Source organism: Drosophila gunungcola, chromosome 3R (assembly GCF_025200985.1).
Source record: "Drosophila gunungcola strain Sukarami chromosome 3R, Dgunungcola_SK_2, whole genome shotgun sequence".
NCBI lineage: Eukaryota > Metazoa > Arthropoda > Insecta > Diptera > Drosophilidae > Drosophila > Drosophila gunungcola.
Window position 1 is genome coordinate 10,537,765 of NC_069139.1, and position 24,926 is coordinate 10,562,690.

General features: G+C 42.3%; 1 protein-coding gene across 1 annotated transcript; it reads left to right on the top strand.

The window, feature by feature from the left end:
• The first annotated feature begins 12,689 nt into the window (after window positions 1-12,689).
• On the top strand, window positions 12,690-23,012 carry LOC128266811 (homeobox protein Hmx). The gene is made up of 3 exons (XM_053003611.1): window positions 12,690-13,962; window positions 19,580-19,689; window positions 21,138-23,012. Exons 1-3 carry the CDS (start codon window positions 13,109-13,111, stop codon window positions 21,989-21,991), a joined length of 1,818 nt encoding a protein of 605 aa, XP_052859571.1. The 5' UTR covers window positions 12,690-13,108; the 3' UTR covers window positions 21,992-23,012.
• The last annotated feature ends 1,914 nt before the right edge of the window (window positions 23,013-24,926 follow it).

Here is a 24,926-nt window from a genome sequence, read left to right on the forward strand (position 1 = left end):
ACGAAACGCCCACACACCTAGTGCCCCTGGCCGCTTCTAGTTGTGTTTCCATTTGCAATTCCAAACACAATCCCGTATCCATACCCATTTTCCTCCTGATGCCCTCCTCTGCCGAAGGTCCGCCAATGGCGCTCGACTCCCTTGCTTTCCCGCAATTAGTCAATTCCCATGTTTGCAATTACGCTCGTGCCTCCCCCACTTTTGCATGCCCCTGGCACGGGGTGGTACATCCCCACTTCCCAACTCCCCACCTCGTTTGCCCGCTTTTTACAATTTTCGCTGCTTTTCATCTGTAATTTGGCGCAAATTACGCGCTCCAAGTGGCTACCCCCAGTCGCCACCCTCCACCATTCACATTCCCTTTTCTTTACTCAAAGCACACGGAAAATAATACTGTTTAATTTACCTTTAATATATTTATTGTAAAGAATGCAATAGGTAAAAGGACGGTAAACGGTATTCTTGATCAGTATCAGTAGCCGAGTGAAAGTCCAGATCTCGAAAACTATAGAAGCTAGAGATTTTTAATTTAAAATGTAAATTCTAGATAAGCCAACGCAGCGCATGTTTTTTTTTTTTTTTAATGGGGCCACGCCCACTCTAACGCCCACAAAACTCAAAAGTCTGTTACAGCACTCTAAGACATGGAAGAGGTCAGTAATAAAATTATTCGGTCAATTTCTATCGACCCATACAAAAAATTTGGTCTGATTTGAAATTTATTTTTTAGAATTAGAGCATTGCTATAGTTTTCCGGCAGATGACGCCAATTATTTTTAGGGGGCATATTTATTGTTTTGAAATTGTTTAGCTGTTATCCAATAGTAGGGGCACTTTCTTTTTGTTAATTGAAATAAGATAAAAAAGATGTGTGACATTTACGACCACTTATAAAAAATGTAATTTTGTTAGGTTACCAAAATTGATAAAAACCAAACAATCTGCTGCGCTGCTAATTAAAAAGTGCAAACCTGTTTCAAAAATTTGTTGTATTGCCTGATATTCTTTTTAAAAAACTCTTTTTCAATTTTTACAAAACAAACAATTCGAATAAGAAATACCTTAAACTGGCTATTATCAGTGGTTGTAATTCAGATTATCAAGAATTTTTTGAGTGCACCTGGTCGTTAACTTGTTTATGAGTTGGGGCCTCGGCACTGGGTTCGTGGGTGGCTTGCGTTAAAAGGCAGTGCTAAGTAATTACGGGCAGCCTTCTGATTCGGAGGGGCCCCGAAAATGGTGTGTATAGCAGGGGTTTCCAGGAACTCCCCGCTCGCGCTTAGTAAATCCCTGGCCCTGTCAGATAATTCCCAGACAGTTGGACTACTTTTACCAATTAAAAGTGCACGTCGCTTTGTCTGCAAGGGTCCAGACCATTTCGGATCGGGACTCGAATCGCTATTCGTGCCCATGACCCGCCCGCAGGATTTGCGCAGATTTGCATAATTTAAACAAACACTTGAGCACTTGAAGCAGTGCTCGTGTGCCGCACTGGCAGGATCTCCAGGACGACCAGATACGAAGGATTCTCGTGGATTCTCTGAAGGCGTTGTCGACACTCACACGCACCTCGCCTTGCCGATTTTTATGTATTATATTTCCTTAGGGCCTATCTCTACCTCGCGGTCTCATTGTCAAACAGATGCCGTCATATTAGCACAAATCTGCTTAGGTCTTTGTTGCCATCTCGAGTGCTGCTGGCCCAGATCCGGAGGATCTTGATTTGTGACAATTGTCACAATGCCGGGGCTTAGGATGCGATGCGCTGCCGAGGTGCCGAGTGCTCCTGTTCGGGGCAACGCGTAATCCCGATGCAAATCTAGCTAATGTGATTCGTATCAGACGTATCGTCTCCATATCCATCGCCATCTCCATCACCATCGCCATCCTCATCGCCTTGCAATTCGCCGCCCTGATGTTCTTTTTTAACACTTTTGTGTTTGGAAATTCGAGATGTTCGCCAGTTAATTAAGAAAGTGTGCAAGGAGAAAATCACACAAAAGGCCTTGCCTTACAGGCGTGAGAAAGAGGTTCTGTTCAGTGACAATTTTTAACACCTGCCCCTTTCCATAAAAAGTAAAATATTATCCAAATAATGTATTTTATTATTGTTAACGCTATACAATACGTTTTATCACTTAATCGGAACATTGTTAACCCATATTCCTCTATGCATTTTCAGAGTCGTGACTATTGTTTTCACCACAGAGAAATACATTAAAATGGCGTTAAAATTATTGCCATTACAGCTGCGTTGAATTACACTTTATACATTATAGCTACAGAATTTCACTCTCATAAGATACGTTGTTATTGCAACAATTTGAATACATTTATAAAAAGATCTGGCTGAACCATTAATAATAATTGCTGTGGTTTAAATTTTAATGGCAATTGTTGGTAAACAGAAAGTGGTCTGCACTCGGAGCCAATGGAGCTTTCGACCCCATTAATTTGTATTTATTGCAATGGAGAATAATGCGCAATCGATGCGGCAGTGGCAAACAGCTAAAATGCGTTTGCAACAAAAGAGTCAAGGGAAATTGGAAACTGTATAGTATAATCTAAAATATTTGGTTTTTCAAAATTACTTAAATAAAGTTTATTTCAGAAAAAACTCAAATTCGATCTAACAAGCTAAATCAACTCATTTTCCCCATTAGCGGTCACAAACGTTGGCAATTTTAATTTGATTTGCATGTACAAATGGTATTTGTGAACCCCCTCGACAAAAATAAACACTCCACCGACCCCCGAAGGTTTTTCTTGATTTTCAAAGCAATCGCAACAATTCAATCACTTTGATGTTTTTAGCCCACAAAACGAGCGTCTGCCCAGCCACGCCCCTCGCACTGAAGCGACCGTATGTTAACGCCCATTTCCAGACATTTAAGCGCCATAGTCGTCGCTTTTTAAACATCAATGCGATTGCATTTACCCCATCTGCCCATCTGCGTTCCCGGGCCACATCCTTCTGCTTCGATCGCAACACCCTCGGCACTCATCCATCCATCCATCCTGCGGACAGGAGCTGCCGGCATCAAACATGTAATTTCTTTAATGGTTTTTCCCTCAACCCCACTCCCTTCGCCGGGTCTCACTCTCTGGCGCCACAATTCAAACCGTGTGTGTCCGAAAATAAATAAAATCAAATTTCAAATGCATTAAGGTGTAAAAAAGTGAAAGAAAAGCAGCCAGCAAAACAACAGGAAAATTCTCCAGCCCAAGAGAAGAATTGTGGGAATCGAATAATAATTTTTGATAAGGATATAATTCAAATCATTTGCTTTTTTACATGCCACAACGTAACACTATATTTTGACAAAATCTAAAAGCGGATTAAAAGTATCGGCATTTTGTTAATAATTTATTTTAATAATAAAAGAGCAGGTAAATAATGAGCTGATTTCTGGCGAACAATGTTTTAAAGAGGATTTTACAAATTTGTTTCAATGTTGTTCAAATATATTCCCATTACAACGCTTACAGCAGAGTCGTGAAAGTTTTCACCACTCCCATAAAAATCGGTTATTATAATTGAAGTATATCAAACCGTAAAATGCTTACAAATTAATTACACTCCCAGCTACTTCAGCCATTCCCCGTGTTATTCGGTGTTCCTGTGTTTGTGTGCCTAAACGCATTAAAACACTTCATTATGCCTAATCCTGTGTGACGTAACAAAAGCCAGACACGCACGCACTCTCGAACTTCGCCCAAAAACCCTTGCCGACTCCCCGGCCGAGCATATGCCACTCGACTACACTTGAGCAACTTTATTAACGGGTCGAGGACGAGCAAGAGGACAAGGACGAGCACGAGGTCCTGGGAAGGGGTGAGCAACGCGAGCCCAATGAAACTAGCATCCGGATCGAGGCTCGTTTTAATGGAGGTGAGGTTACATGTGACTATTTGCATGTGAGGCAGCGAGGCAGCGAGCAGCAGGAATCACGGCCTGTCAGAAACCATAAAGTGAGTAAATACCTTGTATCAACTATTTACTTACCCCTGTTGCACTGAGAAAAATCAGAGCATTCACGCATTCAATTATCTCTTTGTTATATGCGTTAATTTAATTTAATAATTATGACCTTAATGATGATATAAAAATTGTAAAAACAATGGTAAAATTATCATTTAAAAAAGCTCTTCAATATATTAAGAAAATGCTGAGCGAGAGACTTATTTATTACCTACTTAATAATAAAAACTACAAATATTTGCTTTTTTTTTTTTGCTAAAAATTAGTTTGACTTATTTTGACTTTGATAGTAATATAGATTAAGCACTGAATAAAGTATGTTTATGGTTAATGTTATCTTTATTTTCATTAAGATAAAAAAAACCTTATAAAACCATTCTAGTCTTTTCTTAGTTATTACATTTATGAGAACAATTTATTAATAAAATGGAATTTTTATCGTTTACATTTTCGCTGCATTTTCTCTCAGTGGAAAATCAGCAGCAGTAGCAATAGCCAGTATCCCTGACATTTGGAGTACGCGCACGTGACGTGAGGCATTCAACCACTTTGATTTCCGCGTTGTTTGTCCTTAATTACACGCCTGACTACAAGTCGTGTAGTTTGAGGCCTGATTGATAAAAATCTCACGGGTCGCGGCCATTAGGGGACGGAACGAATAATAAGCCTGGCGCATCGCATAAGCATAAACATAAGCATATTCATTTGATTTCATTTTTTTTATCCTCGGCCAAGTGAACAGTTGCCATTTGTTTGGCCAACAGGCTGCACGCCCCTAATTGTGCACTTGGCCGGGGAGACCGACTATATCTGGCTCTATCTATATATCCATCTGCAGCTAACTAAAGTTGAGCACATAATTGCCGAAATCTGTGCGATCGGTATGAGTTCCTTCGGGCTCAGACTGGCGCCGAGCGACTCAGGATGGAAGTCGAGTCCCGTTCTCGACCATTTTAATTGCAGTAATAATTCTTTTGTGTAAGTGCCTGCGATGCAAATATGTGGTTGCTCAGGGGAAAAATCAGGGAAGTGAAGGCAAAATCGGGGAAGGAAAATGGGAAGGGTGCAGCAATCGCGCATATCTTAAGCCGATCTAACGCCGTTATCCCAGGTATCACCGCTACTGTTTTTCGCTACTACCTCCGTCCGTTTGGCTGCTCGTTGTGTTGGCAACAAATTGGATTACAATTAAATTGCATTTACATGCAGCGCTGCGCCTTTGTTTGCTCCGATCCCAATTAAAACCTAGCCATATTTTCCATATTTGATATGGAAACCCTTGAGGCCTCCAGCTTTGCTCGGCTCGATATTTGTCAGATAATTGCTGCAGGGCGGACATTGGGATTTTATCGAAATAAATATGGGAAACAGTATCATTAGTGCTCAACAATAGTTTTCAATAAAAATTCGATGTAAATATTGCGTTTACATTTATAGAGCATAAAAAGAGGGAGGCAGCCTATAAGCTATAATCACAGATAATATTTGTTTCGTAAATTGGTTTTATTTCAAGTAAATAACTAATTACTGATTTATTAAGGGGGTATAATATTAACATAGTATCCATTACTTTTTGTTTTCTAACCCGAAAAGTTATTGAATTAATTCTTTTGAAATTATATAGAAATCCATTGGCATCAACAAGAAAAAGATTTCGAATCTAAAACAAACTTAATTTCTAATTAGCCTTAACAGTTTATTTAAATAAATTGTTTGTTTGTATTAATTGTTTATATATATGAATCCGAAAGCCCTAAAATAAAATACAAATAGTTCATATCATTATTATTAAACTTTAATGTTCAGGTAAATATATTTAAAAATTAATTAAAAAGCTATTTTGTTTAGAATTAAATTATATGTTCGATTTTATGATTAAGTTTCAGTACAGCCATCAGGGGATTTGGATCTTGTCTGAAATTGAATTCCAATTAAGCTGTATGTCCGCTGCATTAGAATAGGCTTTTCAATGCCTGTCTAGTTAGGTGGGACCCAGCTTTGCCTTCGACTAGGGTTGTGGCAATAACCCAACACAAATCCAGCCATAATGCATCATCATTAGCCAAGTCGGAGCACTCTTTGGGCAACACCGCCCTTTGTGCCGTGAATGCGATGGCTTTTAACATTCGCCCGAAAATAATTGAATTGTTCTTCGTTATTTATTTTATTATTTTGCTTGTCTCTTATTATTGTTCAGCTTACTTTGGCAGGAGCATACGCGCACAAAGCCACCGCCATCACTATCATTTGGGGCAGCTCTATGAGCCATTGTTTCTGTGGGGCAAAGTCGGTGGTGCGGTGGTGCTCGGGGGATGCGCATGGGATAAGGACGAGGATGTGGATGTAGATATGGATGTGGATGTGGATGTGGCTCCGGCTGAGGACTGGCCAGAGAAGGTGGCTCCTGATGGGTAGCACTTTTGCGCCATCAAAACGGCGCGTCATAAAATACGCGAATTGCATTTGCCATTTACGACGTGATTCCCGTTTTATCTTTGTTTTTTTTTTTTGTTATTGTGTGCTGCTGCTGCTGTCTTGCTCTTGCTTTCTTTGTTGGTGTGTTCCTTGGTTAAGGCTTTGTGGGGGTGGTGCCGAAGTGGGTGGTGTTGTAACACTGAACAAAAATATCTCCAAATATGTTATACCTTTGCAAAATATTGTTCCATTTCGAAATAAATATATTGCTCTAATTGTAAGCTATACAGTTATTTTTTAATAGAAATAAAATTCAAATATTTGTTGGTTTAAAAAAAATCTAAGATTAAAATCTAACTATCAGCTACCAAAACAATATTATTGTATTGTCTTTGATGATACCGAATAATTTAGCTGAATGAATAAATTGATTTTCGTTATATAGATTTATTGAGATTAAACTGATTTTAAATAAATTTTAAATTTGATTTACAAATTTACTAAGCCCAATCATAGCTTAGTACAGATTTATGTGTTTGCCTGCGGTTTAAGAAAGAATTTGGCTAACAAACAAACATTTGATCTCTTGCCCAAATAAAGTGTTTTAAGAGCTTAAAGAGACACCAAAAATAGACTTGTGATTGGAATTAGGTTGGAGTAGAATTCCATTAAACCTCTGCCGAGTTTTTTCTCAGTGCAGCAGAAGTCCGTGCTGATTCCTTTGGGGATTTTGCGCACAAAGCAGTGCGAAATTGAATGTGGGATTTGGCAGAGAGATAGACGGGTGGCCGCCCCTGCGTTGGAGTGTATTGGCGTGGGGGGAGGTAATTTTATTGCACTGCTTTTTATGATGTGGCGACAAATTGATATTTCCCTTTGACCAGAGACCGGCGGAGTGGGGTGGTGTGGGGGTGTGAGGGGGGTGGAGTGGCCTTTGAGGGCCAATTGAGCAGTACGATGGCAAAACCGCAAAGGGGGCAAGGACTTCTGGTCTGGCTCAGCCAGGACATGTAGAACTCGCACTCTGGGCGGTCCACCGCCCGTCGCGTTCGGCCCCGTCTTATAAAATAATTAAGTCTTAGCCTCTATTTGTCCCTTTTGTCCGTCGGCGGTTTGTCTGTTGTTCGGGTGCGTCTGTTGTGCGTGCGCATCCTAGCGAAATTAAGGACTTTAGCGCGAATTTCGCTATGTTTGCCGACGCCTTTGTTTGTTCGCCGACACAGGCAGCTCCCGTTAAATTTGAAACTTTTACTTTCCATTCACCGCCATTCAGCCAGTTTGGCATTATTCTATTTCTCCTGCTCTGAAATCAACTGTAAGTTAATCGCATTAATCCGCGATCGTCTTTCAAGTGGATACTCGGCGATCCTTTTGCCGGCGAATCATTCAGTTGGGAAATTACAAAAGGGTGCTGAGGGTAGGGAGAATGGTTCACCATTCACTGCGATCATCAACTGTCAGAATATGAGAGGCAGAGCTGCCAAGATGGCTATTTTATGTTAATTTTAAAGAGTACGTGGCGTATGCGTAATTCTGTGAGAACAGAATATATTTTATATATTCAAAATATAATGTGTTATTTATTGTAAGTTAAACTATTAACTATAAATATTATTATAACTCTTAAATTGCAAGAACTTTTCCTACAAATAAGAAATCAAAGACTTGCTTTTAAACAAAGTGACCTCTTGTTTGTGAGTGAATTTCCAATATTTGCTTTAAATGACTTATCTTATTCCCAAATATTGTACCTGTAACTCTGGCAATTTGTTTTGTTCTTTTATTGCCGCCTTCGGTCCAAACAAATTAAACCAATAATTAAGCTGTCAATTTTGCAACGCTGCGCTGACCACACAATCGTATCAGATTCATTTGCTGTCCTTCAGGCTAACAACGCTTCTTGGCCATTGATTTTGCCGGCGAGAAGGATTCAATTCGCCCAGCAATCGTGGCTGGCTCGTTTCATCCTCCCTTCTCCCCCTCAAACAGTAACGTTCATCTATATTTGGCTGCCATTCCGCATCTGTGAGGATGCTTACTGCAAATTCCCCAACTCCCTTCCCTTCGCATCGATTCCTCCTGAAAATTGGTAATTTTATACGGTTGGCGGTGCCTGTGTTCGCTTGGTTGGTCCTGCTCGATAGCATTCTCTTGATTGTAAATAAACCAAAATAATTGTTTGAAATTAAAACGTAAATGCTATCAGCCATTGTGGTCTGCACTTGCCGGTTTTATTTCTAATTCGAGCAGGACCAACACTAAGAGTTGTTTCCATTTTATGCCATTAAAAACATGCCGCTCGAAATCATATTACTGTTTAATTAGTACTATTATTTCTAATTATTTCTAATCAAATGTTGTAGTAAAAGAAATTACCGAAAAATATAATTTTTTGTGTGAGAATACCCAAAGTTATAGTCTAAATAACGAAGAAAGTTTGGTTTGTTTCAAAAGCTTCAAAAAAGACATTTTTCATATCAATGTGCGTCGATTATCTTTTAATACCTAAATTTCAAAGACTTTTTTTATTTATTTGCTAAGCTCAAAAATGTAATTGCAATTTCAGAGCCCCCTCAATTCAATCCAGTTAAATTTATGCGCCCACGAATGACACTCAATCAACGAGGCCAAAAAGGATATGGCCGTTAGAGGCAGGGAGTGGGAAGTTAGGTAAAATACATAAGAAACGCACAAGGAAATCGGAATGTAAACGAAAACGGAAACTGTTGAACTGTTGAAATCATAAAATATTACCGTTCGCAATACAATTTATTTAAATCAAAGTCTAAAGCGTTATTTACGAGCACTGTGGGGTTGGATGGGTTCATTTTGGGTTGGAAATGGAGGGTGTGAGAGGGTGGATCGATGGGTTTTGGGGGTTTGCGTGTGCTCTTTCATACTTCCATTCCCGCCATTGTTTGCATTCAGAAAGAAGACAAAAGCCAAGCCCCCAAAAGCGAAGGAAAAGCGCGTCACACAAATTTGGCTGACTAATAGCCGCAAATAGCCGAAAGGATGATAATGATGTGATGGGTGGTCAGCATAGCTATGCTCTGCATGGGGGATATGGACAGAGAACCGGGGGACTACAACTCCATTTGCTTTTAACCATTCCATTCCAGTCTCCACGTTTATTGTTTTGCCATGCTTTCTGCCTATTATACAAAATGCTACAACAGACAGACAAAAGCGTTCCCCATTTGCCTAATGTGTTTGTGTGTGTGTGAGTTGGAAAACCGAAATTCGGTAAATTCCAAAATTGAAACGGAGTGTGTCTCGGGAGTTTAGCTGGAATAATTTTAGTTTTTGTTCGACCACCTTCAATTGCCAAATTAATTGCAGTTAAGTCGAGCAAGCTAAGCCCAGCTTGTATCTCCCTCTCTTTCCATGCCCCTATTCCCCTCTCTTTCCCATCCGAACTTTGCTTCTGTGTGTGTGCATCCTAAAGTGGAGTCAATGAAAATTGCAACTCCCACTTTGCTCGTACGTCAATTAGACCTCCTTCTCAGCCACTCTCTTCTGCTTTCTCCTTTCACTCACACACACACACACACACACACACTGCCACAGGCTCTTGGCTTTTCCTCTTCGCTCTCCTCCCCTCCCACTATTCCCATCTCTTTCCAGTGCAGCTTTAGCTCTTTTATTGCAGTGCAATTTGTTGTAGAAATCGTTTTGTCCGACAGTTGAACAGTTTGTTATTTCTTTTAAATGTTTCAAGCAAAAGAGCTTTTCCGAATTTTTTTGGCTTGCCTTGGCCAGCGGTCAGGCATTGGGATTAATGGGTTTTGCCATCTCATTTCCTCTATATTCTACATTACACCTAGAAAAAACACTCACTATTACGTTTTTATTAATATTTGTAAGTAAGCTTATCATTAACATCATTTAAAAAGTGGTAAATAGAAAAATTTACACATTTTGTTTTTGCATTTATAAATTAGATCTAAATCCACAAATCTCTGCGATGCCGACCTTTTTAGGTTCCTATAGGAACACATATGTACTCTTTAATAGCAACAAAATAATATTAATTCATATTTAAAATATAATAGTAAATTTTTTTGTATAACCTAGAAGTAAACCCATTTCTTGCCATTTTCCATTTGGCCAAATGAATTCAATCAAATCAGAGTTAAAATTTATTCTAAAACAGGGCGATGTGCAAATGAAATCATCTGGAGGTGCTGAATGTACGCAATTTCCATTTGTGAATTGAGATTGGAATGAAAGTGGGGCAGCGCCTAAGTGTCACTTTTTTTGAAACCGTCTACGTTGCCGCAATTTGCCCAATTCCCCACTCCATTGTGCCTTGAATATGCCCCAAACCCCAAGGATTTTGTATACCCCCAAACCCACTCTAAAGTCTTACACGAAAACGAATCAAAAACAAGCAATGCACTGAGGGAAATTACGGAAAAATGTGTTACGGACGCAGGTGATGGCTCCCCACACACACACAACACACACACTAACACACCTCTGGTGAAAAATAGGGGGTGGTGTGTGGAAAACAGGGGGTGGTGGGGCCGAAGGTGGTGCCTCGCCCTACCACTTGGAGACGCACTTTGGCAAAAGCAATCTTCTAAACAGGATAAATGTAATTGCGCATGAATTTCTACGCATATTTCGACGTCGCTGTCTGAGCTGCAAATGTTTGTTACCCATTTGTTTGTTTTTTTATTTGCCCCGTTTCTGCCGTCGCTGAAAAGCGTTCTCCGGCGTTTGAGGAGCGGCCACCCCATTGGCCCTCCGGTGGCCACGCCCCCAAAGAGAGTGCCTCTCTCGAACGGTCTCGCCATCTCTCTCTCGGCGAGTAATTGACTCGCATAATGTTTGTTTTGTTTCGGCCAAATCGTTTGCAACACTCTTTGAATGCCTCGTGGTTGTCTCATAAAAAGCGAAAGCATTTAAAATTTCAATTTGCCCTCTCTCTCTCTCTCTCTCTCTCTCTCTCTCTCTGTCTCTCTGCAAAGTTTGCAGAGTATCTTGGCAAAAATGGCCGCCTGTTCCCAGTGCTTAGGGGAGGTTTTCTCTTTGGGGAGCGGAACGTTGCGGAATGGAACGAGCTATAAGGTATAAAGCTCTGAAGATTTGCAACGAAAAAAGGGAATAAAATACATTTGAGTCCTGGAATTATGCTGGGTAGATGATGGTTATAAGAATTAATTTGATTTTATTTTATTTATTAAATACCTCATGAACTATTTAAAAATAATCGGAATGGTTTTATTTATTATCATTTATGATTTTTAACAATCGTGTTGGTGTGAAAAAGTATGTTTTTCAAATTTTATGCAATTTTAATAATTTATTTTAAAAATTTGCTTTGATCTTAAAATTTTTAAAGCTCTACAGAGATTTTTTATACATCTGAAATATTTTGTTTTTTCTACATATTATATTCTTTATAATATGTTAAAATACATTTAGTTTTAATATCTCAACCAAACCTTTTTAAATTGAATCCCTTCATGGGAGGTGAATTTTGTGTTCTTTCCTGGAAATTTTGATTATATTTACATACATTTAGTAAACATTTTTAAAATGTAATAACTCAATATTGTTTCCATTTAACCTTCTCACCAAAGGGCTTTACATCAAATTTCAACCGCACAGACTGCTAGCCGCAAAGTTGCAATCAAGTGCTACATTTTCACCAATAGTTTTCTGTACGAAAAAGTTTGCATCTGGCTGGCTGGTAAATTTCAATGGCGCCACAGAGCAACACTTGACCCCCTGTTAGGTGGCAATTGATTGATTTTATATTGGCATTTCAATAGACACCAGCCGAGCGAAGCGATTCGAAACGATTTTGCGAGTCGAGCCGAGTGGCGGTGAGTGCGCCCCCACTTTAGATGCGTTCCAAATGCCAAGTGTTTCCCGTCCGGGGGTGTAAAACTCACCTAGTCTACCGCCGCAAAAAAAAAAAAAAGGAAAACGAATGAGGAAAATCCGAAAAGTGTCTGTCGGTGCGGTTGCAGTGCAATTGTCGAAATAAACGGAATAAAATTCCAAACTGCAAATGGAACGGAAAAGAGCTGCCAGAAAGGGAGGGCACACTAGGCGGCGAAAGAGAGAGGGCTATCGCTGCAGAGAGAGAAAGAGAGAGCGAGAGAGAAAGGGAGAGAGTGGGACACACCCTCCCAAGTGGGGTAGAAATGAGGTAGGTGTGTGTGTGTGTGTGTGTATGTGTGTGAGCTCGAGAGTGTGGAAAACCATTTAGCGCAAAGACCAAAAGAATTTGCAGGGCTGCCAGCCAACCACCTCAGTCTCAGTTTCAGTTCCACGCTCTCCGGACACGAGACCGGGGGTTAAAAATCCAGAGACTGAAACAATAAAAACACTAAACGATCGCTTTCCCACACACACACACACATACACACACTAACACAGGGACACAAAGGACGAAGGATTCGGCACTCAGCAGTCAGCAATCCGGCGAGGACTTGTGCGTCTGTTAACAGCCGCATTTGAATTTAAATGCGAAACGTTGATCAAACGGTGCAGACGTGTTTCTCCCAACGGTAGCGCTCGGCGTTTTTCCCTAACGAGTTTTTCATGCCACGCATCGCATCAAGTGAAGAAAGTTGTACAAATTTTATACTGAATAATAACAAGATAAACGCAGAAGTGAAAACTAAAGAACAAAAGTGCTGAAATAAATATAAGAACTTGCCAAAGCAAAAACAGAAAAGAAAATCATAAGCCATGTCTTCCTCCGAGGCCGAAGTCGACATCAGTGTGGTCTCCAGTCCGGAGCCGAGTCCTTTGGGCGCCGCCGTCCGCGACAGTCCGCTGCTGGCCCGCTCGCCGGCCCGCTCCGCCGACGGCAGTTCGCCGCCCGCCACGCCCACCCATCGCTCCAACACGCCCAACACGGCCGCCGGCACGCCCACCACCTCCGCAACGGGCGGCAATCACTTCCACCACAGTCCCAGCGGAGGAGCCGTGCCGCCGGCGGTGCTGCACCACCATCTGCAGCACCACCTGAGCACCCTGGGCGGCCATCCGGTGGCCCTGCATCATGCGCTCCACACCTTTGGACACTTGCATCCCGCCCACGGGGCCACGCATCCCGCCCTGCTGCAACACGCCCTCACGCCCACCAGCCAGCAGCATCAGCAGCAGCAGCAGCAGCAACAGCAACAGCAACAGTTGCAGGCACAGCAGCAACATCAGTCGCATGTCGAGCGTTTGAGTCCGCCGCCCAAAAGTCCGGAGCGGAATGGCGGCGAAGAGGTGCAGGGCCACCTCAGCCTCAACAACAACAACAGCAAGGCCCTCAATCACAACAACACTTGCGCCTCCGCGGCTGCAGCGGCAGCAGCGGTAGCGGTGGCGGCGGCCAACCTGAGCAACAACAGCAACGACAGCAACGGAAGCAGCGGGGGCGGCGGCAAGGGCACCACCGGATCGAACGGCTTCACCAGCTTCTCCATCTCCAGCATCCTGAGTCGCAGCGAACCGGCCAAGAAGAACGGCGCCGCCGGCTTGATAACACCCATTCCGCAGTTGCCGCAACCAGGATCCGGCGGACCCCAGGATGCAGCCATGCTGTCCAGGTGAGCTAATGTGTTCCTTGGTTTCACAGGGGGGCAAAGGCAACTACTTAAATAAAGACTAGATTTTTTTTTTCATTTATTATGAATTTTAAGCTTGAGAAATATAAATCTTTTCAGAATTTAATGCTTAAATCAGTCTCTCATGACATATTATATTTATTTAAATCGTTATAGCTTCCAATTACTTATTTTAGCCATTTTAGTACTTTTCCCATCGCTTAGAGTGTTTACTTCTTTAAAACCGTACTGTGCTCTGAAAATTATTATTTTTTGGTATTCATTGGATAAAAGTTTAACTGCCTGCAATAAACAATGAATATAATTGTTTATTTTTAAAAAACTCTATGCTGCCAATGCAAATTATTGTTCGTTTCATTTTTATTGAACATTTTGAAAATTTTAATGAAGTTTACCTTAGTTTAATTTACATTTTAAGAATCTTAAATTAAAGATTTTTGTATAACCGAGTTACTTTTAACATCATCAACATAATGGGGTTTATTTTAAGGGCTTATCTTAACAGGCATTCTTTTGTGAACATACATTCTCACCCATTTTGTGCGCAGTGTATGCGACCTAGATTAAAACGTTCGCTGGCAAGCTGAAACCAAAAAGTCAAGCCTTCCCTCAATGAGCCCAAAGAGGCTGCCATTCCACTTGTTCGTCCTCGGGATGGGCCAATTTTATATAATCGTCCTAGGGGAAGACAAAGGAAGGTGACACAAATCTCTTCGCAGGAAATACACAAAAAGATGAGAGGGACGGACCAAGTAGCCGGGAGATGGTCGATAAGACCGAAAATTGTTGGGCAAACGTTACACGAGACGTTAAGTGGGTGAAGATGCAAATGGCTAAAGTACCGGTCCTTTGTCCCTAACGATTCCAGACAGATAAGGCCGATGGAACAGTGTTTAGTTGCATTGGGCACTAGCTGACCTCGAAATTATGCAGAAAAATGCCTAACTGCTTGAACTTATCATTTTTCGCCCGGCAATTTGGTCAGCCTATCGAGTTACATAACATTTGCCAGTTGTAATTCAATGCACCGTTTCGGAAACGAAAGTAACTGACTGACTGCCTGATTGACGGACCGACAATGCTCCAGTATCGTATGCAAAACGATGAATGAACCCTCAGACCCTCCAAACTGACCCGTAAAACAGGAACGTTCTTACAGCTGTTTGTCCTGCGAATGCAACCTATTGATACAAAATACATGCACTGAGAAAAAATTGAATCACAATTCGCTTGAAGCATTTTTCAAATATTAACATATTCTTTTTAGCAATGATGGTGAAAAATATTTTTTCTTAAGGAAACCCATATAAATAAAATCATTTGGACGTTTTAGATGCTAAAAATTATATCCAAATATGTTATCATGTGATTTTTAAATCAATCAATTATACTATTCTGCGACACTTTATAAAACAAGTTATAAAATGAGTTATCTACAAAGTTTTATTTTTAGTTAAAATGAATAGCATGGTTGCCCTACCAGTTTACCAACAATTAATTTTCTCACTGCATAGGTATATGTTTTTTGTACATTTCATATCATACACGTTGGCATATTAACCCCACTTAGCCGGCTTTTAAAATGCTGCATACGGAATGAGCGATCGAATTTCCAGCCAGCTCGATTAACGCATGTGTTGAATTAAAAAACAACGAAGAGAATTTATAAGTTGCACTTTTATTTTGTGAGAGGGGACGGGGACTCCCCCAGACGTTTTGGACCTCTGCATTTTTTTAATAATGATCATTTTCATTTCATTTACGCGTGCCCACACCGCTGATCGCCTCGATAAGGGAAGTTAGTCAGGTTGGCCGAGGGTCGCCACTGTCCCTATCCACTCGAAGTGCCAGTGGTCCCGTGCCCCTTGCGTGGTTACCCCAATTAAGGACCTCGTCCTCGGGGAAGTGTCGCCTCCTGCTGCTTGGCGCTTGCCCAGCTGACGTGTGGCTGCCTATGTGACTGCTTTATCAGTTGATCATCGGGTGGAATGATTAATGCCACGGGCTATACAAATATTGCTGAGTGATCGTTTAATAGTTTGAGCCAACTTTCTACCCGAGCTCGGCTTATTTTGACAGTTGCGCTTACGTTTTTAATTAGTCGCTGGGCTTTCTCCTCAGTCTGTACTTAATTACGATTCAGTCGGTCGAGGGGATTTCGAAAAAAAAAAAACGTTGGAGAGCAGGAAGATACCATTGAAAAGGTGTAACTCGATACGCTTGTGAGTGGACTGGAAACAATGGGACGGCGAACGGAAAGGGTGCTCCTGCATTGTCCTTTTCTCCCAGGATGACGCAAAAAGCAGACGATGACATTATAATTACACACACACACACACACACACACCACTCACCGAGAGAGCTATATAAACGCAGAAGTAATTACAATCCAATTGCAATCGCAATTGAGGACCTAACCAATCCCATCTGTATCTGATTCCGGCGCTGAGGGGATTAGCGTTTAGTGGTGAAATGCCTTTGATTCCTTATCGCGATGGTGTGCCGGGAATTTCTATGGTCGCAATTTAATCAAAACATATTCCGCAGACCATCAGTTGCATCCAATCTGAATCTGAGGCTTGACTTTTCCTCTGTTCTCTGTTCAGTGGTCACGTGTCATTTGGCGGGGCTTCCCATGGTGGTAAATTGTCAAAAAAAAAAAGAGAAAAACTAATATCATACTCTTCACAAATGTCACCATTTTTGGTTATTTTTGGCTTAGCTGCCTCAGAACTGTGGGACATATCCTAAGCCGCTCCCCAGGCACTGAAATATTGCTAATAATCCCGTTTAATGACAAAAGCATAGCAAAGCCTCTGCCCATTCAAGTGTTTAATATTTTGCCTACTCTTGCGGCCAGGTCGAGAACCCCTCGAAAACCCGCACCGCTAAATGTCAACAATGTAAAATATAATATATTCCCGGGTTCGAGGGGGAACCCGATAGTCCCGCACGGGATGGACCAATTAGCGTGAGCAAATCTTTTATGCATGAGCGATTCCTAAGCGGTTTTAGCGCTCGCAGATCACTAGGTCTTTCATTTAAATATATTTATTTAAATCAATTTCGGTAATGCGACAATTGTCGAATGAAAAGTGCGGGTAATGCCACTTGAATTGGTTAATTCCAGCCATTGCCGCAATTTGCTTAACTTAACCCCAGCCATTCAGTCACATTACTTTGAACTTTGCTTAGATCTCGGCACAAAGAAAACCCCACTCATAGCTCGGGGGCACATCAAAGCAGAGACAAAGTCCCCAAAACCCAGACCCAACCAGAAACCGATGTCGAACGCCATGTTAAACAACTCAATTGCATAGCCCACTTTTATCCCTCGGACAAAAGGGATCCCAAGACGAGAAATTATGATGGGCGAGCCGGGAAATGGAGCCCAAAGCGAGAACCGCAAACAATTCATTAAAAGCTGAATAACAAATGCATCAACCCCCCACCCATTTCCCAAACATTTGACAGCCGGCGGGGGGTGATTTGGGGCCCGGTTACACGGTTCCACAGCTCCACAGTTCCACGGTTCATGGCTCTGCGGTTCTACGAGGGTCTCAAAATGGGCCAGGCTCGCACCCACTTTTAAAACATGGCCGTCCGCTTCCGCCGCAGAATGACACCAACGAAAATGGGCGTGGAAATGAATACCCAGCTGTCCGCGGCTTGCCGTGGGCAAATTTATTTTGTACTTATTTCATTATCCGCGTCGAGCTCTTGATTTGCGTAATTAGTCGAGCAAATAGCTACAAGCTTTTGTTTTGATTTTTCATGTCGTCCATCGTCGTACAAAATTAGCCCCAGTAATTGAGGTAATTTCTTTTGTCCTTTTACGTCTTGCCCGAGGAGCTGTGATGATGCGTACACTTACCGGAAATATGGAGCTCTACATATAAAATAGGCTTTTTTCTTGGCTTATAAAACAAAAATATATCAAGTTTATATAATAAAGTAAATACATTGCTTCCATGATTTTTAAAATAAAATGTACAGATAATTAAATGACCAATACGCTTTCTACTACATTTTTTATACTATCCACTTTAACTTAAGCAAAACGAATTTTACAATTACCATTTTTTTTTTTAAATCAATACCAAAATCTTGAGTTTAGCCTTTATTTTTCCCGGCGTGTCCGTAATTTGAGAGGAGCTCTTCCTATTTTCGTCTTTCTGCGGCTTTTTGGGGTTTGGCTTCTGGCTGCCTCCGGACTAGTCGAAAGCCAAAGCGGCTTTCTCTCAATTGCCGCTGTAAACATGAAGCCCATTAGAAGTGATTTGAGCTGGCAACTTGGTGAAGCCCCTGAAGAGTCCTCCTCATAATTTTCCGGGCCGGGCTGAAAGTAAACTTAATTGAAAATCATTACTGCTGGGAAGTGAAAATGGATGTGGGAATCGGGGCAGAGAGCGATAGTGGCTTTCGCCCACCTGGCTATTGATTTCCACACCTGATGCACCCTTGGCCGCAGCGAAAGAGGTCAACTAAATGTTAATGTCACATACACACACAAACACACAGTGTCTGTCTGTGGGGTTTGGGTTGCAGTTGCACCCTCGAAAAGAAATCACAGTCCGAGCACGGGTCACCTGCCCAAAGGGTCAAAGTTTGTGGGGGAAGCTTAGCCCGCCCAACTGGCCGGTAAAAGCGAAATGCGAAAGCAAAACGAGCTCAAGGGGTAGGCACTTTAGTGTACAATTCCAAGCCGTATATTGCGATCTGGCATTTTAGAACGGTGAGAATGCATTTCGTGCGGCTTACATTTAACACCAAAGTTCAGTGGGTGCGTGGGAAGCTTAAGGACGTTAAGTAAAAAAAAACCAATGAATCAATCAGAATCGAGAGACAAAAGCAACTTTGGCCAATTACATTTGGACTGTTTTGACATGTCACAAAAAAAGAAACCTGGCTAAACCCACCCCAAATAACTGAACTTCCCCGTGCGAATATAGGACGCATTATAACGAAAAGTGTTTCGTCTTGCTAGCATAAATAAATAAAATGTATTTATAAAAGATGCTTTTAAGCCAGTAAGTTAACAAGGTTACACACTCGCACACAGAGAGAAAAATGCAAGCTTACAACTTTACTACATTCTTTATTTATAAATGATTTGTTCGATGTAAATTCAATTAGAAACTTAGGTTACCCAAATTTTTATAAAATTTAATTTTAATGTGAATATAATTACGATATTGGTTGCATTTCTTATGAATTCTCGCATTACTTTACAAGCGTAATTTTCTCAGAACCTGATCCTTTGGTCTTTCAGTGCACATTTGTATATACATGTACATATATTCAGCAGGGAGGGTTGAATGGGCCAAATTCTTAACAGCTGTTGTCAGTTATGGGGTTGTTAAGGGTCGCCAGCCTCCTTGATTTTGTGCCTCCTGCCCCTCCGGCGAACTTTGATGCTTCAACTTTCTTAGGCTGAACAACTTTTGGCCGTCGGCAAAATGGCAAATGCCTAATGGCCTCTTAAGTTCGGCCCGCATCTTGGATGGGGTATTATTCGCGTCTTGATTTTCGGGCAATAATCAGTATGCATAATTGATAGCGTTATTAACCAGTATTTTCCCCTTCTTTCCCCTTGCAGGCTTGGCTTCATCTCGCAGTGGGGAGCGTTGGCGGGTCGCTACGCCGCCCTGTGTCCGCCCGGATGGCCCTGGGCCCCCCAGCGACTGCCCTTCCACAGTCCCACCCATGGTAAGTTGATTAAAAACAGCCAACGGAGTTACCGACTTTCCCCCCATTCGAATTAAGACGACTCAACTGAACTATACTGAGCACATGCCACAGCGGCTTAGCACTCGTTGCATCCGCCTTTTAATTTAAGCCAGGAATGTGATGTGTCAGACATTCCTCACACTACACTAGACGAAAAAAAATAAACATTTTTAAATGTGTCAGCTCAGTTATCTTCTTTGTGTTTTTTTTTTGTTTAAGGATAAAGTCAATTTAGATTGATTTGAAAATATAAAGGTACTAATCATTACAAACAAAAGGCGTTACATGTTTAAAACACAACCTTTTTGGGTAGAAATACTTATGTTTTACTATCTAAAACAAACTTGCTGACTTTTATGTTTTTTGTTTTGTTTTGCCAAAAATAATTATTTAGTTTCAAAGATTTTTTGTGAGTGCTTTGGTATTCCGTTGCATTCGATTCAAAGTTAAGTTGTTTTGTCGACGGCGGCGACTAATGCCTCAAAGAATTTCGCCCCAGAAGCAGACTACGCAAATGTCTTAAGCTCTCACTCACACAGGCATGGAATGGAAGCCAAGTGAGACGACTGCTTTAATCGTCATTGGCAATTAATTGCAAATTGTAATCGAGTATCGAGTTACGGACAAAGCCTTTGACATGCTTCACAGTAGAGTACAATTGCAACTGCAACTGCAACTGCAACAGCAACATCGGGGAATGCAGTTTAAGCCCGTTTAATTGGCCCCATTGGCATTAAGAGTCGTTGCAATTGCATTTGTTCATGTAAATTGGCCTTAAGTTCTTCACCTTCTCTGCCACCCCAACTACCACCGCATCCAATGTATATCTATCCTTACGGATTGAAAGTTTTCCAGCCAGCTTGCTATTAAGAGATTTATTTTTTTTTTTGCTGCTCGAAATCCATTCAAGGCAAATTACGGCAATTTAAACTTTTCAAATGAGATCAAAACTAAAAGCTTCGATAAAAAGAAAATCGGCCAAGCTGACTGACAGCCATTTTAAATGGTAATTTAATGCGCAGACAGAGCAGGGATTGCTATGCCATATTATGCCATCAGAATGAGTATATATACGTATGTATATGCTCTCGGCGTCTGCGCTTTAGGAACCCACAGCAATCACGAATGACACAAAAAATAAAAACGCTGGGGCGACAAGTGTGAGGTTAAGTGTTGCAGCTTAAATCTCTGCACACAGATACGTGTACGGGTATAGAGATACAGTATCTTGGAGCAGCAACCCTTAGGAGCAACCACTCCGAAGGCCACCCACAACCACCCACAACCACTCACCAACCGCCACCCGCCACCCACCGAAACACCACCCACCGAGACTGACAAATCAACTAACACAATTTAAGCTCTCTGCCCGTTTCTCTCTCATTTTCTAAATGGTTTCTCTCCGCTATTTCTCTCTCTTCTTGCAGACAGTTCCTCCACGAACACTACCGAGAATCCCCCATCGCCCACTTCCATGAGCCCGAATAACAACAACAACAACAACAACAACAACAGCAACACCACTGCCAACTCGAACCAGGCCAGCAAGTCGCCCCTCCACCCCCTGTACCACCCCCTCAATCCGCAACAGCAACAGCAGCAGCAGCAACAACAGCAACACCAGCAGCAACAGCATCCACAACAGCAACAGCATCCACAGCAGCAGCAGCAGCAGCAGCATCCACATCAGCCCACCACGCCCACCAGCAGCAGCAGCAGCGGAGGCGGCAGCAGCCTGGCCCACCACTCGCATCAGCATTTGGGCGGCTCACACGGCGGCTACTTGCTGCCCAGCAGCTCCAACGAATCGGACGAGGAGGGCGAGGAGATCATCGAGGAGGACGACGGCACGGACGGACCCTCCGACAGCTCCTCGCCGCACGGCGACGGCAACTCGAAGCGCAAGAAGAAGACACGGACGGTGTTCTCGCGGGCCCAGGTCTTCCAGCTGGAGTCGACCTTTGACCTGAAGCGGTACCTAAGCTCCTCGGAGCGAGCGGGCCTCGCTGCCTCCCTGCGGCTGACCGAGACGCAGGTGAAGATCTGGTTCCAGAATCGTCGCAACAAGTGGAAGCGCCAGTTGGCCGCCGAACTGGAGGCAGCCAACATGGCCAACATGGCCCATGCGGCCCAGCGATTGGTGCGGGTGCCGGTGCTCTACCACGATGGCACCACGGCGGGATTTGTGCCGCCGCCGCCGCCGCACCACCATCCCATGCAGTATTATGCGGCGGCACGCAACACCAGCCCCCCGCGACCGCCCCTCTCGTCGCTGGTATAGGGCGTGGGGTGCCTGGCGGCGCCCATGTCGCTGCTGAAGCCGCCCACCGCCATGCCACACCCACATCCGCCCCAGCCGCCGCTCATGCAACGCCCCTTCCTGAGCTGCGACACCATGATGGAGGCGGACATGGACTCCGATTCGGAGCAGGAGCGAACCCATCTCGACGACGAGGATGCCGCCATCGATGTGGAGGCGGATGAGGAGCAGGAATCCGCATCGCCAGTCCGCTCGGCCACGCCCCCGAAGAGTAGCCTTTGCCTGGAAAGCAAGGAGCATGCTGGCCAGCACAAGGAGGTCACCGCTGCCGCCGTGGACAAGTCGGCGAACCAAAAGGCCTACTGAGCCAGATCCAACCAAGTGGCTGTACGGAGAAAAAATTGCCGTACCTTTGTGTAGTACATTTTGGAAATAAGAGAGGAAATCTGGAAAGATCATGATCCATTTGGCAATAATTTGATGGTTATAATATGGTAAACATTCCAAGAACATGGCATTCCGTGCAAGACCACATCAATGGGTTTCAAGTTTTTAAAATAGTTTGTTCCTAGAAAACCCCCTGTAAATACCCACAACTGAAGCTCCTTGTAAATTTAAATGTCTCTTGCTCAATAAGTTTAGGCTTTAGAAAACCCCACGCCATGTACATACACATAGATCACGAGTGGATAGTGTGGGTGGTTGCATCACTTTTAGTATCGTTTTTGTTTGGCTTTTGAATCTTTAAATTGCTGGTCAAGTGTAAGTTAAGTTCGATATGCTAAGCCGAGCTCCCCGAGGACCAAGGCAATCGATGTTAGTTTAGTGCTTATCGTAAGATGTGTGTCAAGCAATTACCAAATAATTAGTTAAATTATTTATACTTTTAATCAAATGTTGACATAATCCAAACTTCAACTGAAACCAAACCAAACTCATAAATGTACACATACACACACTTTCACAATCATGAAATGCTTACAAATATACAAATAACAAATTATACATATAAAGGTATTAATAAATTATATAAACATATAGAAAAACCATAACAAAATGGGTGTCATTATTTAAATACTTTAAGCGGTTAATTGGTGAGCTTTAAGCTATTTTTGTGGAACAATTTTTTATTGAAATCAATTAATATTACATTTTTAAGGGGTGTGATTTTCAACTAATACTGCTTGCTTATTACAAGGCTTTCCCATACAGATAGAAGTAAATATTTGTATCTACTCCTGGACTAAAGTTGAAAGCAATCTCAACCCTTTTTGTATGCTGATGCAGTCGACCTTTGCCAGCATCTGTCCACATATATTCTCTCTGTATCGAGTCTTCATCCTCGTATCTATGCGTTGTATAGCAATTTGCTGGCATTTGATACAAATGTTTGCCACGGATTTATCCCGACCATTTTGCGTTCGCCTGAAAGCGACGGACGACAAGCGCTTATTTACGTTTAATTGCCAACGCAAATAAACCCGTACATGCATCGTATAACATATATACACATATATGTTAGACCCGGCCATAACAATGACGGCAACAGCTTTTGCCACAATTGCTGCAATGCATGTTGCTGCTTTTTGTTTTTACTTGCATTGCAGGCGTTTTAAGTTGCCATTTATTGTGCAGTTTGTTGCAATTTAGTCGCGTCGAGCCCCCATTTCCTGGCCCTCTGGGTCCTTGGGGCTGTTTCGTGGATCGAGGTTCGAGTTTCGAGTTTCGCTTCGCCTCGCCTCGCATCGCGTGTTAAATTGCAAAAATAAATTGCGAATTGTGCGCCGCAAATAAATGGCAATAAAAATACATAAAATGCTTTTTTCGCTATGCCTAGCAATTGGCGAACGAGTTTGAATTACCAAACGCTGGCATAACTGCGATTCAGCAGATATAAATGGGCCCAAACGCATATATGTGTGTTAGTATGTGCATAATTATAGGCGATTGTGTGGAGTGTTGCATTTCACACGACTGCGCATAAATGGAGGGCGTTAAAATGTTTTTATTGTACGAATAAATGTATGCTCGTTTGATGCGCTTATTTTGCAACCAATCGCTTGTTTATTGGCTTGTATTTCATCCGACCCGTAAACCACTGGCCGAAGGCCGGATTTAGCCAGCACTTTAAGGATTGCCTACTGCTGAGAGTTGTGTAATCAATGGTTGGCAGGTTGAGATCGGATAAAGCTGATGCTTTCGGGGATTAGGCCTTCCGTTTTCGTCCTCAAAATGAATTTCACCACAATGGGAGCGGTGGCATTGTCCATTCGCCCTCTGCTAAGATCCCTTAAAAGGGGTTCAGCCATGCTATTTTTGTTTGCATCGTTTTTTGTGCAAGCCAACTGAACAAATTAGGCAACCTTTTATTCGCCATTCCTCCTGCCATCGGATACTCTCCGCAACATTTTTGTATGGATGCAGTCAAGTGCTTGAGCATTTTATTTAAGCGCATGAATGGATTTGATGGCTTTCCTTGGCTGAATGCGAATGTGCCCGAAAAAGGAGCAGAGCGAAAAAATATTTCAATTCATCTCATAAAATGCCTCAAAATTGTAGCGAAATTATAAAAATTGCCTGCCCCCAGACAACGAGCAATTTGGTTGGCTGCTTTTTGGCTGCTTTCCATGAATGCAGCTTCGTTTTTCGCTGGTCCTTTTGGGCCACATTTGCTCATATGTAAAGTAAATTGTTGGCCGTATTTGGGGAGTCGGAGTGGGTGGCTGACTGGCTGGCTGGCTGGATTATGAGATCGCTCTTTTTTTGTCGGGTAGTGAAACGATGCTATGCAAGTCATATCAGTTACCTGACCTCAAAAGTTCAAAATTTGAAATTACAATTTTTCAATTTTTATATACAATTTCTGGAAATTATCGTTCTTATATTCGATTTTAGTTATTTACCAGTACACAATCTTAAACAAACCCCTTTGTTGATTTAATCATATACCTCTTTT